Source organism: Danio rerio, chromosome 4, assembly GCF_052040795.2.
Source record: "Danio rerio strain M-AB ecotype USA chromosome 4, GRCz13ab, whole genome shotgun sequence".
NCBI classification, from domain to species: domain Eukaryota; kingdom Metazoa; phylum Chordata; class Actinopteri; order Cypriniformes; family Danionidae; genus Danio; species Danio rerio.
Window position 1 is genome coordinate 26,538,794 of NC_141024.2, and position 18,207 is coordinate 26,557,000.

At 35.2% G+C, this 18,207-nt stretch overlaps 1 protein-coding gene and 1 long non-coding RNA gene across 4 annotated transcripts; one reads left to right on the top strand and one right to left on the bottom strand.

The window, feature by feature from the left end:
• Positions 1–3,390: 3,390 nt before the first annotated feature.
• usp44 (ubiquitin specific peptidase 44) lies at positions 3,391–17,459 on the bottom strand. Of its 3 annotated transcripts, none has more exons than XR_015942046.1 (7): positions 17,397–17,459; positions 14,250–14,511; positions 10,036–11,304; positions 8,423–8,796; positions 8,034–8,372; positions 7,752–7,957; positions 3,391–4,366 (listed from the first exon to the last, which is right to left on the bottom strand). XR_015942046.1 is itself a non-coding variant. In NM_200257.1 (7 exon segments), coding segments are annotated over 6 exon segments (2,088 nt in total). In that variant the 5' UTR covers positions 14,427–14,511; positions 17,397–17,429; the 3' UTR covers positions 3,391–4,235.
• On the top strand, positions 4,664–10,962 carry LOC148679952 (uncharacterized). The gene is made up of 2 exons (XR_015942437.1): positions 4,664–8,385; positions 8,441–10,962. It is a non-coding gene; the product is annotated as an uncharacterized LOC148679952 (long non-coding RNA).
• Positions 17,460–18,207: the final 748 nt, after the last annotated feature.

The following is an 18,207-nucleotide window of genomic DNA, read 5'->3' on the forward strand; positions in this document are numbered from 1 at the left end:
CAAGAAAGCTGAACACCGTATGCAAGCGCACAGATGCCACTTTGAATGCAAAGGATTTAATTTAGTCAGTTGATAAATTAAATCTATTTATGACATTATGTTTGAAAGCATTCTCACGTTACACAAATGTCTAAGATAGCACTGTAGCTTTGCCAGCAGGTTTCTTGAAGTGTCTTGAAGATGTTTCCTTGGTTCTTCTGGATTTAGTTTGTCTAAATTTCTTTATGATCAGGCCCGTAGCCAGCCTATTAAAAGGAGTGGTTATTTTTTCCCCCTCAAAAAGGGACTTTTAGCAGTTATTCACTTTATTTTCTATTAAAATACGAGGTTAGAATATAGTGATACTTTAAGCACAAATATTTGGATTAGCTTGTTGGATGGTTATCATTACCACGCTTTTTGATGCAACAAATATATTTTCAAAATTTTTTGTGTGCTTTCCATACTACTTTGTTTAAAAAAAATGTGTGTTTATTACCAAATGTGCATTTAAAATGTACGTTATTGCAGTTTTATAAATCATGTAATGAGATTTAAAAAAGAAATATAAAATAATACTTATTTTTTCAAATGTTAATTTATTATCATCCATCATTAAAAAAACGGCTAGGAATCTGTTAAAACTTGTTTTAAATTAAAAACTGTGGCCTATAGGCAAATAACAAACTGGCCAGCTCATTTCCTCAGTCAGAATTTGTCCATTTAAATAATAATAATAATAAATTTGTCTTAACGCTTTCTTTTATTGGTTATTTTCACAATTTATGATTCCATACTGTCAAAAATCAGACAAATGAGCTTATATATATGGGTCAAATTCTAGACTTTGGCTATGGGTCTGATGATGATGATGGCTAGATCAAATCTCTGTGGAGCACGGGGAGCTTTCAGATAAAAAAAAAAATCTCACTTAATAAAATTTATGAATTTTACCATTAATTAATAGCAAAAATTAATGTTTGGAAATGTAAACTGATATTTCCTTAAAATTCTTTCTTTTTTATTAAATAAAAATAAAATAAAATGGCAGCTCAGTGGTTAGCACTGTTTCCTCACAACAAGAAAATCAGTGGTTCGAGTGCCATCTGGGTCATTTTGCATTTCTGTGTGGAGTTTGCATGTTCTCCCCGTGTTGGCGTGGGTTTTCTCTGGGTGCTTCCGTTTTATCCACAGTCTAAAGACATGCACTATAGGTGAAATGAATAAACTAAATTGTTCGTAGTGTATGTGTGTGAATGAAGGTGTTTGGATGTGTCCCAGTGATGGGTTGCAGCTAGAAGGGCATCCGGTGTGCAAAAGACATGTTGGATAGGTTGGTGGTTCTTTCCAATGTGGATAACCCTGATGAATAACAGGACTAAACCCAAGGAAAATGAAGAAAAAAATAAATTACTTAAAACCATTTTTGTTGATAAAAACACTAGAGATCTAAGACTTTTGCACAGTCCTGTATAAAAAACATAAACACTCCAGTCCCATGCAAAAAACAAAACATATAGGCATTATAAAAAACAAACTATTTTAAAACTGAACGCCTGCTGTTAGCGAACAGCATATACTCAGCATTAAGTAAGGCATGAAACTACTATGCACGGGTACGAGGCAGTGCCCGATTTAACGTTTTTGGGTGTTTGGAGAGATAAAAACTTTATACTCATTTGTACTCTGTGTAGTGAATGAGAGAGTGTAAAGAGTACGGCTGCTTGGCTTTACTTCACCGAAGGGCTTTTGCAAGATGAACAAAATTCATCGGGAAGCAAATCGTAATGCGCACAGCTTTCACAGTGTTTTTGATATTTGTAAAATATCAAATGGCTGTCTCATCTAGAACATACTACCTTTTGAACTCCGTTTTTTTTTTTTTAAAGACAAAATAAATTGTACAGTACTTGAAATTGTTTGAATCTTTTGTCATTTGACTGCATTATTTGGATGTGAGGGTGGGTGTTTACGTGACAACTCAAATTAGCATTTTTGAACACTACTACGTAGTGGGGGGCAAAGCGAGGCTTCATGAAACACTGAAACAGTCGAAGCTAATCTGTCGAAACCTGTCTCTACAGTGACACCAGTGGTCATTTATATGCATTCTTTCAGAGAAAGAAACAGTTAAGCCAAACTCAGTCCTGGAGGGCAATTGTCCAGCAAATTTAAGTTCCGAACCCAATTAAACACACCTGAACCAGCTACTTAAGCTTTGTCTAGGTATACTAGAAATTTACAAGAAGGCGTGTTGAAGGATGTTGGAGCTAAACTATGCAGGACACTGGCCCTCCAGGACCAAATTCGAGTTTGGACACCCCTGAGATAAGCAATTTGAGATATGAAACCCCACGTTGTAGAGTTGAGGTTTCAAGTGATTTGGTGAAGCGATGACAGTTCGTTACTAGCATGTCGAGATGATGGGTTTGAATCCAGGTTGATGCAGTAATAGATGTTAGGTTTTAAATGCTCTGTTCTTGTAACGTGTTTTGTTTTAACATTGGTCTGACATCTGACTGAAAACTTAAAAATAAAAAAGTAACATTAATAAATACATCAAGTATTCAGGATTCGAACTCGGGCCATTTGCAGCTCAGTCAGAGAGGTGTCTGGATGCAGACCTGGTGCAGTGCAATTTTGAGCTGCATCCAATGCTTTTTTTATGCGCTCACCTAACCCTACCCGTCACAGTGTCATCACTCACTCCATACTTATTAATATTATAGGTAATTTAGTAGCTAATTTGTATGAATTCTTACAGTTTTGAACATATTTTCTTTCTAAAAAATAAATAAATAAATTAGCTACAAGTTTATCAAAAGATAAGGTCGTTATGTTTTCCCATGAGATCAGGTTGGAATAGAATAAAATGGTGTAACCATTTAATCATGATATGAGCTAGAGTTAATTTTAGAATGGTTTGTTGTAGGATTTATGATGTGAACAATCTGGGGTTTCATTAATAAACGTGATGCACAAGGTGAGCAGAAAACTACATACCTCATTTCTCACACAAAAGCCGTGATATCTCTCTCTCTCTCTCTCTCTCTCTCTCTCTCTCTCTCTCTCTCTCTCTCTCTCTCTCTCTCTCTCTCTCTCTCTCTCTCTCTCTATATATATATATATATATATATATATATATATATATATATATATATATATATAAAAGGTTAATGGAAAAAATTACTAAACCAGTTTAAATGATCATACGAGCCATCATTAATAATTTAATTAAAATATATTCTGGGGTTATGATCATTTTTAGAAAGGTTTACACCCAAGTTTTATAAATCAGACCCCTTGTGTTTTCAATTGTTCAACAAAAGTGTAAAATATAAAGCAATATGCACTTCATAAAAAAAACAAATCACCCAAGTTTAACACAGTACAGAAAACCGAGACGAGCTGTTTAGAAAAATGCAAAAATATTCTCCTTTTATTGAGGTAAATTTCTCTATGAATTGAGGTAACAATTTGCATAGTTTTACATCTATACCTGCTCAAAAGCGGAGGAGGAAAATGGATTTGAACAGCCAACAAGATGTGGAAACAGGAGATTTGAGCAGGAGTGTGTGAGAGTCGAACAAACACGTACATCTAAAATAAGTGTACGAACTACAGAAGAGAGTCTAAACGCCACAAACAGACAAAGGGAGAATATAACAGCATACATTGTCTATTTTTTTTTTTGCTGGTGAAAAAATCTTTGACATTTTCCTGTAAAATGGGAAAAAAAAGTCGTCTACCCAAATACCAGGTATAAAAACTACATTCTGAGAAGGTGACAGAAAAATTCCTGAATCGCGCCTCGTTTAAAAGTTATTAACATCTTAAAACTGATCTGACTTGGCAGGGCACTTATCAAAAACAAATAATTTGTCTGAAGATAATAAAACACTTGTGATATGAAGACAGAAAACCTCTTTTTATACTGACGCTACGAATGTTTCAGACTCGGTACACATTCACAACTCAACTTTGGTTTGCAGACGATAAACACGGACACTAGTGAGAGCAATAATGCCTCAGGCTTGGACCAAATTCACTCTCTTTGCACACACACACACATACAAATGAATTGCTACAATCACTGCAAGGATGCCGAAATCTGTAAAACTGTAAGGCATAAGTGTGCGTGTGACAAAAACATACCCCCTTCCACATTTGCTGTACACTAGAAAAAGGAGACATACTAACCGTCCCGAAACTATATGAACAGAATGTACAAACGGACAGTCTCTACATCTGAAGGGTCAGAGGTCACTCTCTTTGCTTTTGTCCTGAGCGTTTCTCTGCGTGTAAAAGAGAATGTAGGCCTGGGCCTTACACACTTCCTCCACCGCGCAGACACTCAGTTTAGAGTCATTACAGTGCACCCAAAACCCTGGAAACAGAGAGAAAGAGAGAAGACGCGTTAATTAAAGATGCCTTTAAGACTTGTGTTCTGAATTACTGAATCATTAAGGGAACCATGTGTATTTAAAATGATTGTTCACCTAATAAAATGAAATGTACTGAGCATTTAAAACTGTATGAGTTAAACACAAAAGAAGATATTTTGAAGAATGCTGATGACCAATAGCAATTAACACACATAGTGGGAAAAGTACATATCCGCTTGTTAAGTGTGACGTCACGCTAAGTGGCTTCCGGGTCCAAGTGCTCAATTAAACTGTATGGGGAGACTCACAAATGGTAATAATAAATGTTTACAAAGCGCTGTAATACTTTCAAAAATCATGATCGCAATAAATAACCATGGCTAATAACAGATGGCCAGAAAGTGATTGATTATTTATAAATTGTTCAAACATTGATGTCTGTGATGCAACAAATCCAGAGACTGTTGTGTACACAATCATTTTATATAAAATTCACTTGAATGTGTATGACATGACAAAAAAGTGGTTATAAACGAATATTTTCTCAATTCAAATATGTAGCGGCTTGAACCTGGAAACAGTATTACATACATCATGCCTTAACAAGCAGATACTATGGAAGTCAATGATTACTGGTTTGCAACATTCTTCATAATATCTTGTTTTGTATTCAACAGGTTGTGTTCAAACAGATTTGGAATTTGTGGAGGAAGAGAAAACGTTTTTTTAAATTCGTTTTAATTAAATTTCTTTTAATTATGTTTGCCGTATGAGGCATGGTATGAAGGTTTAAAGTACAAATAGAACTACTGTATTTTTGCTGAAGTCTTTCTTAGGAGAAAAGAATGTGTTTTTGAGCTATTAAGATGTCCAAACTGTCTATTTATGGAGAAACTATTCTATAAAAATGAATTACTGGGTGTATGTTATTAAGGATGCTCCTATACCACTTTTTCCAGGAGTCAAATATGGATACATTTTTGGTAATCACTAAAAGAATGCCTGTATATATAAAATACTTTCTGTTGTCATTTACTCATCCTTTACTAGTTTCAAATCCCATGTTAAACACAAAAAGTATTTTGAAAAATGTTGGAAACCTGTAACTATTGATTTCCAAAGTACAAAAACAAATGCTATGGAAGTCATTAGATAAAAGTTTCCTTTGCATTTAACAGAAAAAAAAACTTAAAAGATTTAAAACAAGGGTGAGTAAACCATAGGATTTTTCAAAATGTAAAATATCTTTTTTAAACTCTATAGATTTTTTTGTTTTTAACACAAAGGTTTAAAATAGGGGTGCACGATATTGGAAAAATCGGACATTGCGGTATGAATATAACTTCAGCAGATGACTATGCTAGAGCTCTATATGGAATGGCATCTTTAATTTAGATTGATTGAAATATTCTTGTAGCCGAGTGAATCGAACAAATTGCAAGCGTTAATAAAATAAAGGTGAAATAAGTAGTGCTTTATGGTTTTCTGAGGAGCAATACAGGAGCCAAATATGATTTGAGTGCAACTGAATGATTAAATGTAATGTAAAAAGTAAAATAAAACTGTAGTCTTCATTGCTGATCAACCATAATCCCAACTCAACATTGTAAATACTGCAATGTGACTACTGTGAATGCAAATATTGTGATATTGATGATAAACAATATATGGTGAAGCCCTAGTTTGGAACCACATGAGGAAGAATAAATATTTTTTTTTTAGTGCACTATCCCGTTGAGCCTATTAAAATGTCTTGTGTGAGCTTCTTTTACCACTTTTATTTGCTCAGTCATATTTCCTTTTATTTGAAAGCACATTGCACATTACCGTGTTTTAATTTTAACTGTGCAGTTATCAAATGGCATTTAAAATAATAATGTAGTGAACAGCGAATTAAATAGTTTTATATTCCAAAGCAACTCAATGGTGCGTTCACACGAGACGCGGATGAATAGTCAATCGCGAGTGATTAACAAGTCAATGCAAAGATGTGAAAAGAGATCTTGGGGCGCGATTCATGCAAATGAGGTGGCGTGAATGAAACAATTCACACAATAGAAGTGGCACAATTAAATGTTTTGCACGTTTCATTTGAATTGAAAAATTTGAACTCAAGCAGAGATTTGCGGTGCATTAACCAATCAGGAGCTTGCTCTAGTTTGGGTGTGATTATGACGTAGCCTGAGGGAAAATCCTCCTGTCGACACCAGACAATAGCTCATCAAACTGGGCTCGGCTCAAGTCTGAAGCACGGCTGAAAGCCTTCCTCATCCAGATATACTGTAGTTTCTGAAGGAGTTGATGAACTCACGGTGCTGGGTGCACCTCTAAAAGGATCTAGTGGACTCAAGGCGCCAAACAAATCTACGCTGTTTATCAGTCTTCCTAAAGCCTGATTATGCGGCGTGACCCACGGCGCAAACCTTGTGTGTTGCCGTGCATTTATACTTCTGCATGTTTTTTGTATTGCTATGCAATAACATCTGAAACGCTAGCTGGCAGTAGGTTTTAATGTTGCTCTGTGTCAAGTTTCTCCGCTGGTGTTTTTGTTTTTTCACTACTTTAATGTACAAGTCAAACTTGCTCATTTTAAGGCAGGAACTGGCGATCGTGCAGCAACTTTGATCATTAGGGAAACAAAAAACAAAACTTTCCATCTGGAGCTCCTTCACAGGACTCAACACTTGTAAACACTCGCTCCAACGGGTTCGCTTGACTCTCAGTCCTGCCCACACTTAGGGCTACCAAGGCGACCAATCACAATTGCGCTATACGTCGTTGCGACGTGTAGTTACATTTTTTGAGAGGTGCACATCAGCGTCGATGAGGGCTATACAAACACACAGCCTAAAGCACAAAGCACAGCTACTTTCTCAATAAAATCCTTGCTAGCCATTTAGCAACGAAGCTAGAGTCACCAGGCAGACAAAAACCTTGCCCATGACTTGAATCAACGTCTATTGTGAAGTGAATTTGACATGAAAATGAAGTGGGCAAACTCAAAATATAATATAAAATAGTGCGATGCATTTGCGCATGCCATATCTGGTGTGAACACAGCATTAGAAAGATCAAGCAACCAAACATGCAAAGTGACATATTTGAAACATGAAAAACTTGAGTAATTGATAAGTATTACACAGTTTCACTTAAAGAAAAATATATTTTCTAATTAGATATTTTATACATAGTATTTCATTTTAATTCACTTATAGAAACCTTTAGTCTCTTAAATCTCCATTTAATTTATTTTGTTGTCAAGTTTCTTTTGGTACCAGAGCAATTTTTTTAGTATAAGAATTAGTTCATTTGTGTATATTTATTACATAAAAAACCAACAAACAGGATTCTTCATTGAAATGGCAGATGCAAAGAATAATGTTTTACCTCCTTCAGTATTATAACAAAAGGCAGTGTAATGGCCTGATCCGAAACCCTTCCCGTGATGCATGACGACAGCAGAAAGTTGGTAGAGAAAGTGTTGAGGATGGGGTAAGTTGCCGGAGTCTTTGCAGCAATACGGCTCCATGTTCAGCTCCTGCTCAAACTGAACATGAACACCGATCTTCTCCCTGTGGTTTCGACCGGACCACCTAAACATATACATGCATTAACAATGGATTGACCACAGAAACCTCAAAGTTGTGAAAAATGCATGTGTGTGGATACCTGAATCGTTTGAGGTGCAATCTGAGAACATGAGGCAGTTTGTGAACCATCAGCTGTTTCTGAGCTTCAGTCAAGACCACCTGCTTCGAACAGAATCGCCGTCGTTTGTCTAATAGAGAAAGCAAAAACAAAAAAATGTGTAAGTACATTGATTTGTTTTTGACCAGTGGGATTGTCTTTTTTTGATAAAACTTTGATGTAAAAATTTTAAGTGTTCTCTTTTTTTGATTTTAGATTGTTGATTTGGGCTTTTATCACAGTCTTTTGGATCATTACCAGAATGAGAGTGTATTTCCTAGCCATATTGGCGTAAAAAAATACTTTTCACTTTCTGTTGATCTTATTTAACGATGTAACTACAGAAAAGTCATAGTTTAAAATATATAAACTTTTTTCAATTGAGTGAGATGCTAATGGTGTGATCTAATTCAATGAATCATGCTAAACTAAGCTAAAAGTGCTACCACCAGACCCAGAGGTAGGCTAAATCGCAGTATAATTTTATGGGACTGAACCTATTGAGGCCTATTTCCAAAAATGCGTGTTCCTTTAATGTTTCCAACTCACTGTTGCAGTAGTCACAAGCATATATGGCTCCTTCCAATGCCTCAGTCTCTGTAAACTTAGCCAGCATCTCTGTCAAGCCACAAGGAACTTGTGCAGCATCCTTACTGTTGCTGTGGTATCGTTCAGGGAATTCCAGAGAAAGATCCCAGAAGGGCTCAATTGTGTTTGAGCGATGATCGCATGCTAAACACCTCACCTACAAGCAAAAAAAAAAAACATGACACTTTAGTAAAATAATACCAGTGTTTGTCTCAACATTTGTCATAGTGGACGAAAAAGCTGTCACAAGTATGCTTTACAGCACCCCCTGTGGCACCACTGATGAAACAAATCATGCAGTTTAAACAGTGCACTGCCCCCAGTTTTTATTTGGTCCCAGATGCCACACTTAACTCTTTGCTGATCTCTGTACTTTCTACATAGATAAGTATTTGTCATCAATGTGTGCTTCTGCTGAACCTGGGCCTACACGACCTCCACAAAAGTGCACATCAATGGCCTACAGCAGCTTTGGACACTTGGGAACATACTTCTGGAACCTAAAAATGTCAACTAGGACACCCTACACTAGGGCACCCAGTCTTGCTCCTGGAGGGCAACTCTAACCTCGAAACAAATTAGGCAAGTTCTAAAGGTCTTTATGATTTCTATAAACTTTCAAGCAGGTACGTTTAGGACAGGTTGTACAAAACCATTTAGGACTTTTGTATCCCAGGAGCACGATTGGACACCCCTAGTTTACGTATTTATGGACTTCATGGGCATGGCAAAAATCAGCAAAGAATCTTTCAGAATTACTAGTAATGAAATGATTCAACGTCTCACTATCAGAGTTTTTTTTTTACCACCATAGCCATGCAAAAACAATGGAAGCGCTTTCCTGCCTCTGAACAATAAAAACTAAATTATTTAATGGAAAAAAAAAAAAAACTAAAAAAGTCGCAATTCTGATTTATAAAGTCAGAATTCCAATCATAAAGTCAGAATTCCAAGTTATAAAGTCAGACCATTTCTAAGTTATAAAGTCACAATACCAAGTTATGAAGTCGCAATTCCAATTTAGAAAGTCAGAATTTTGAGTTATAAAGTCGCAATATCAAGTTATAAAGTTAGAATTTCAAGTTATAGAGTCAGAATTCTGAGTTTCACAGAGCAGAGAACCTAAGAATGAGTCTTTAACATTCCATTTATGGTCAGTCACCATAACAGGAAACTCTTATAACTTAAAATTCTGACTTTATAACTCAGAATTCTGATTTTATCATTTTTTCTGTCTTTTTTTTATTCAGTGGTGGGAACGAACTTCCATAAAAAAACAGATATAAAGATTGAGCACAAGACTGAAGCCTTGCAACTGTCACCCTTGACCCACTGTGAGTACTTGTACAGTCTGTAGCTGGTTTAATGTTTACATATTAATCAGGAAACTCATTACCTGACTGAGGAGCTGGCCATGAAAGATGGTATTGACCACACTGAGCACCTGTTTGATAAGGCGTCTCTGGTTGGCCGGAACAGTGGCAGGTGTTAATGTTCTGGTCCGTTCCAGCTCATGCTGGACTTTATCTAAAAGTTCACAAAGAAATTCCTGTGCATCCTGCTGTGCATAACCTCGGAACGCTGGAATCAGCTGCCACACAGAATGCAGCATTGCAAATGGGGAAACCAGAGCCCACTTGCCTGACCACATCACCTGAAAGAGTGTGTGTAATTCGTGACAAAGCGAGATATGTTTGGAGCTGGGCTCCTTGGGTTGTATGAGCTCCATGTTGCGTGAACGGGAGGCCCCTCCACTGAGTCCGGACCCCTGATTAAGGCCTTTGGGCTGGATCACGCGCTGAGCAGAGAGTCCTAACTTGCGGCTGACCGCAGAGGCTAGCAGTTCCAGCGCTTGGTTCAGATCCAGTCTCAAAAAGCACTCTCGGAATACATGCAAGTGACTCAGAACCTGCAATATCGAGTTCATGTAGCAAGTATTGCCAAGGTTGCGCAAACCTGTCACTCCTGGAGTTACAGTAGGTCGCCGTTTGACGGGCGAATCGCCTGTTTTAGAAGGTGGAGCCTGTGGCCGTTTGGCCTTGGCTTGTGGACGGGGCCTCTGTTGAGGAGTTCTCTCTCTAGGAGTTCGTGGAGTAGGAGTGGAGACGCGAGCAGGAGCAGACCTGCGCCTCACAGATTTAGTGCTTTTGGCTGGTGCTCTTGCGGGTTTCACAGAAGTTGCCTTCAAGCTCTGTCGTCGAATGCGATGGCTCTTCCTAGGAGGTGCACTTTCCAACTCTTCCTTGAGCTGCCGTTTGAGTTGCCGTCTTCTTTCCCGTGCTTCACGCTTCCTCTCCTCCTCTTCCTCCTGTTGCCGTTCCTCCTCCAAACGCTTCTTTCCCCGTTCAGTTTGTGCGAACCACAGGCGAAAAAGGCGACCGATTAGAGCACGCCGGCGGTGCCACAATGCAGTGAACATGCGGTCCTCATCCCGCAACTGCAGCTCCTGCGTGCTAGGCGATAGCTGATCTCCATTAGCAGAGGATGAGCGAAGGGTACGGCCACTACGTGTGGTGACTTCATAGCACTGGCTCTTAATAGCACTTAACGTGCTTCGCAACAGCTTTAAGTCACCTGTCGCATTATCATTCAGCACGTAGTCATCACACAAGTAGCAGTACACATACAACTCATTCACCTCCAGGGCCAAAGGGTGGTGCTGCTCCTATGAACAAATGAAACTTCATTATGAAAACAAAATCAATGAAACAATATTTAAACTCAAATTATGGCCTCTTTTATTAGTATTTTATACTTATCTTTCTCTACCCTTTTACCTTCTGTCTACTGTTATGTTGATATATTATATATCGTAAAGCACTTTGGTAAACTACTTTTGTGTTTATTTGTGCTTTATAAACAAATGAAATGAAAGATTCTTCCAGAATTAGACTGTTCTTTTCTGATAAGAACTTGATTGTTTTTAAATGTTATACATCTGAAGGTGACATGGCAAATACCTAAAAAACAGAGATTATAATTCTCAATGTTAATTGTATTAAAAAAAAATTTATTTGCATTTATTTATTTGTTTGTTTATTTATGCCAGCACCAAGTCTACCTTCGTGGTGTCTTACCATGTACACCAAAATACAATTCGTCACCTTAGAAATATAAGGTTCTATCAGACATTTTTGTCAAAATTGAGTTATTGACATATTGTTACTAAATGACAACCTATTTACATTATGGGATTTTTTTATAAGTTGTTTAACTTTTAAGAGTTTGCATTTTAAAAAAACAAACGTTGCGCACATACTGTTAAAATACATTTCAGATTAACACTAGACCAATACATTCAGGTCATACTTTCAGGGTAAGGTTTACCCTGATTTTCACAGATTTTCCATAACATATCCCACCTTATTTTTCACTTAAGCATGGCATTGCTGTTGTAAATAAAAATGGACTCATTCACTTGCGTTTATTTTCAGTACAAGAAAAAACGTCCGAAATCAAAGTTTTAATATATTTGCTTGGTAGTTGACAAGCGGAAAAGGAATAAAATAGCACAGAAAAAAATACTAACCATAACAATAGGCAAAATCACATTTTGCAAATTTAAATTTAACAACACAAAATTAAATTGATAAATGAAATGTAATAATTCAATTGACAAACAAACATCATTATATTCCAAGACAAATATAAAATTATCTGACATTCAATGTCTGTCTAGAACTCCAGAAATATTTCATTAGGCCCTGTAGTAAATTAATTTGTTGAAGATACCTTTGAATAAAATTATTGTCAAATTGCCTTAAAACAGTCCAAATAAAATGTTTAACAGGGATTTTAGTCAAACAAATATTGGTTCTTGACCTTTTAAAAAACAGCCATGTCTAATTCATTAGTTTGTTTGAATGAAGTAAAAAAAAAAAAAAAAAAAAAAACGTTCTTCTTACATTAGGATTTTTTAAATGGTGCAGTAAGTGATCTGCCAGAATGCTAGCATTAGCATAATAGCTTAGACATTTTACGAGCCTCCCCTGCCATCCAAAAGCCACGCCTCCTTAAGTCATGAACATGCGAATAAGCACTGATTAGATATAACACTTGATCATGTAAATCAACTGTTAAAAAAATTCTATGGAGAATCTGTTCACAGGTAGCCACTGTTCAAAAATAAACAAATGTGTGAATATAAATCAAACTTCTCAGTAAAGCTGGTTAGGCGGAAGAGCACATTTACTTTTGTTTTGTTATTAAACTAAATAAAAATTTGATCAGAAAAAGGCGTGCTAAAAACTCTTTTAGAGAGAGATAGAGAGAGAGAGAGAGAGAGAGAAAAAGAGAGAGAGAGAGAGAGAGAGAGAGAGAGAGAGTTTTAATTGTATTGCCATTTCAGCTTCTATGGCTATTTCATGGCAAAAAGAAAATAGATCAAGTTTATCACTTTTTATAAACACCAATTTTCTTTTAATTTAAAAGTAATCAACAGCAATAAATAATGTACAGGGTAAAATACATAAATAATAATAATAATAATGATAACATATAAGATAAAAATCTAAAACAGTTTAAGATTTCCTTTTGATAAAAATTCTACAATTTTAGATGGATTCACATTTAAAAATATTTTCTTTAAAGTCTCTCCAGATAAAAATTGTTGTCTGAGAACATTAAAAATGGGACATTTCACAAGAATATGTTTTGCTAAAAACAGAAATATCCTGTCATCTTTTTTCATTACACTTATGTATATGTTATTAGGCCAACGAGTAACTTTTGATTTTTAATCGTGCTCGCTGATCCTCATACATCGCTTTTTTCAGCTCCTTTTACAGCTGAACAACTTAATGAATGCTCAGGTCTATTTAACCGACTATATTATAGATGCTGTAAAAGGTACTTCATGAACTTGACAATATATTGCCAATCTTTTGCAGGACATTTTCAATGTATGAACAACACTGGCGTGCATATAAACTCATTTATAAACAAGAAAAGAGACGACATAAGCTTTGCGTGACTAAAATAGTTTTAAAACAAACCCGTCTACAATAAATAGTTCAGCCATGGTGTCATCCTTCAGATCGTTGATTTGAGCACCATAACATCATTAACCTAAAGCATGCAAAAGTAATTCCGATATTGTTTCAGGGTTTAGAAAAGTTTTGATTCTGTATTTTTGGCAGAAACCTTTTTAGAAAAATCTTTCTTTTCATGCATTCAAGGCCATTCGATGGACTTTCAGAAAGAAGTTCAGGTTGACGCCAGATGACATCTCTAGTCTGGTAGTGCGTGGGAGTGATGTATCTGTCTGCTTAAAGAGGCTGCACAGAAATTCAAATTTGTTGACAGACAGTTTGAGATACCTGACGTAATAGAGTTATTTGTCGACCAGACAATATTTAATTGGACGAACATTTAGTTTTATGCCTTATCCAGAATATAAAAATACATATAAATACATTTAGATCATTTACTTTAATCATTACTATTGGAATGTAAAGAAACTTTTAACCAGCACAACAAAAAATGTTTCTGAAGACAATCACCTACTCGACCTTTAATATAACATTTTTGTGGACTTTTTATCCTATTCTATTGGTCACAACATTAATTAATGTCTTTTACAGCTTTATTGTACATAAGATCTAAGCATACCTTAAAGTGCTGAAGCGCATGTTCCTCTATGTAGCGTCCACATGCTACATGAGAACAGCTAAGACATGCCCACACCGACTCGGTGGTGTTGCAGTCCACACAGTGCCATTTCTGCGGGTTCAGGATCGAGTGGTCCTGCGCAAGCCTTAAGCGACCCACGTGCTTACACCTGTCCATCACAGTCGGTCACTGCCCTCCTCACATCACTATTGTGACGGCAGCCAGCAGTGAAACCAACTCCTCCCAAGGCATGATGGTTAATCTACAGAAACAATAGGATTAGATGAGAATGAATGTGTTTTATGTGAAGAATATATAATAATGTATCTATAAAATCCAATTTAAAGATAAGTTCAATTAGAATAGATTAATTCAAATAATAGAAAATCTGACAGTATCAATATATTTTGTTCTAGGGTCAGTAAGATGCTTTTTCATGCTAAAGTGATATGTAGTTACAAAGTCTTCTGTTGACTGCTGCTCTTTTGTATTTATCAAAAACTCTTAAAAATGTAAATTGCATCATGCTTTTCAGATGCTTATCAGCCAATTAGAATGTTTTCTGATGGATCATGTGACAGTAAAAACTGATGTAATAATTACTTTTGAAAGTTCGGCTTGGCCTTTACAGGAAAAAAATGTCTTTGGATATTATAATATAAAAACCAAAACATTTAGTTTAGTTTACATTGCAATATTGCGTTTATAACGTATTTATTTTCTTTAGATGACACTGTGTAAGATAAATAAGTAAAACAAAATAATCTAATAATCTAAGAATTATTATTTTATATTAATTAAACAAATATGTTTAATTAGGACTAAAATAAATCATCTAAAATGTATTAGAACAATACAAATGAGTTAAATAAATAAAGATTTGCATAGTCATTTTACATTTCAGAATATTTATGATAGTGTAAATAGTGTGCGCACACACACAATTAACACAATTAACAAGCATTTTAACTGTATTTTGGTGCTCTTAAAAACTTTAAACTCTTACCAACCCCACACTTTGTAACGACAGTGCATATGCGTCATTGTTTACAGTATTTAGTTTGATCAGTGATCCCGTATCAAATGAACCGTGGTAAACACAGTGTACACAATGCCATAACAAGAGAGCAATTTAAGAGAGACACAATAAAACCAATTTCCAAGAACACTACAGGAGAAAGAATTTTTTTCCTGCAAAGATTTACACTGACAAAGAGAGAGAGAGAGATTATGCACACATCTATGGAAAAAAATTCTTAGCTTCTCAGGATTTACTAGCTTTTTATTATGTTGAGGTAATTATGTAAAATTTCCATATTTGTTTTATTCAATAATTGTAAGATAAAGGTTCTTCTATATTTCAAATTAACTTTCCCCTCAGAAAATAAAAACTGGTCAGAATAAAAAAAATAAAGTATTTGTTGTGATTAAAAATGAGAGTTCTTCCACCAAATATTGAATTTTTTACTCTTAGATGAAGTTAAAACATGGTGTTGACCAATTATATAAAATTACAATGTATTTGTTCGAGCAAAGCTGCATTTTTGTTTGATTCTATAAATTCCTTGAGACTTATTTTCCTTCCAAACTAAAAATAATAAATGTTCACTATTTTGAATCTAATTTCTAGATTTGTTTTTGTCTAAGCAAGTATTTTAGATGACATTTAATATTCTCAAAATATGTCTCTCTTAGTGTTTACAAACTACCATAATTGATTTACCAGTCACACTAATGGCATTTTCACATGTCACATCTATAACGAAAAAAAAAATTGCATCCGTAACGAAGCTTTACGCTCATAAATGCAAAAATGTCAAATAAAATCTAATCAATCATTTTTTTTGTTTTATAGTAAGCCAACTCTTATTCTTTTGAATATCATAATTTCTTTTGGATTGTGCAGTTTAATTCACAGAATTTCTACAAAGTATGTTGTATGTTATAAACCCGCAGACGTTTTTTTTTTTTTTTTTTTAAATCACATCCATACACACAATGTTTATGTTTTTCTACCTCATTTCAAATATAAAAAATGTTTACAGATTGATATTTTTTCTGCTCCCATAACTCTGTGGTTAGCTGTTTAAAAAATATATATATACAAACAGATATTTTAATATTATGTTAATGTATACTTTCTCAGTGATTTTATGTTTTGAGATTTCACAGCGAAGGTCACATCCATAACACCTGAATTGCTCATATATATGTGTGTGTGTTATATTACATGATACTTAAGCACACTGAGGTACTTTAAAGTAACACGATAATACACTTTCAAAAAACCTATTGAAATTATATACATCAGGACCATATTCAAATAACTTGGTATTTACAAGCCATTACATGAACCACGGTATTTACATGATGCTACATGTCTAGAAACAGGAAATATTATGATGTTATCAAAATTAATCTGTAAAACTAAACGAAACTAAACTAGGGCACCGACTCCAGGCTTGTTAACATCAGTAAGTATTTAGCTTAGCATGTAAACAACCCGGCTTAAGCAAACGTGAGTACCTTATTTAGCTCCACAGTCGCCTGATTATCTGTGTCACGACCAAAATAACACCCCGGTTCCTCAGGGCCCCACGTGTGTTTAACAAAAACAAGCTACAAATACACCTAATTTATTTACAGTAGTTTGTTTAGCACGTTCATTTTACGTAAAGCACATTAATATTGATTTGGGTTTTTTGTTCATGCATAGCTATTGCTTGTTTTTAATCAATCTGATTTTACACTCATTCAAGTATAAGGTAGTGATTAAACGAATATGTGCAGTCGTGTTGATCTCATTTAACTAGTTAAACTACCAGGTTGACTTTGAAGGCGTTTAGGCGCGCGAATGGCGAATGCTGCTAAGCTTAACCACCTCCATCATCTTCCTACTTTTAAAGATCTAACCGGTTTAGCTGCTGAGTTCAGAGCGGCTCAGCTAGTTCAGTATCTCTATTAAGCCTGTTATAGAGGAAAGTTAACAAGCACACGAGATGCTAGTGTGCTAATGCTAAAATCACACAAGACTGGAGTAAGACTAGCATGCTTAACGGTTGAAATATACTGATGGCGTTTGATTTCCGCCGCCAATGTAAACCCGATGCGGTGGGAGTTGTTTTTATAAGGTGATATTTTACTAACCTGATTTTTCGTCAAGCACTGGTTACTTCTGTGGCACAACAGCAAGCGCCATCTTGTCTACACACTTGTCGCGTGGAGTGTCCCTCCGTGACGTCACTCCGGAGAGGACATGCGAGTGAGTCCACTGACCGTTCAAAACAAAAGAGGCCCGTTTAATAATACCCCAAAATAAAGCTGCAGATTTAAGAAACAGATGCTGTGAGAAGAAACACGTGATTATTGTGAACCAGTTTTGTGTTTACGGGACAATAACACCGCAGTCACCAACCGCAACACTTTCACAATCACCTAGAGTGGAAACAAAACTGCTGTGAAATGAACAATTATTCCATGTATAATGGTTATATGTAAAAGTTTATCGTCAATATAATTGAATACAATAATGCATAATACATTTCTAAATAATTTTGACTACAGTATAGGCTCAAAGAAACATTATGTACAGCTATGACAAAGAAAACACTTGACATTTATGTTTTTCTGCCTTTATTTTTTATTTTATAAATCTAATAACCTTTTCATCCAAATTAAAAATTTAAAAAGTAATTTTATTCCTTCAGAAAAGTGATAACTGTAATAAGAAAAAAATAATGATTTCAAATTTGAAAGACATTTGTATTACATTAAATAACAAATACATAAAAGTTTATTCAAATATTCAAATTGTTACAATTATATAATAACTCAAAAATGTATTATTAATATTCAAATAAGTAATTCAAAATTGGTTTAAACAAACCAAATATATAAAGAATAGTGATAAATAATAAAGAGTTGATGCCTTTTGCGTTTTATGATGGTGTCAATGGCA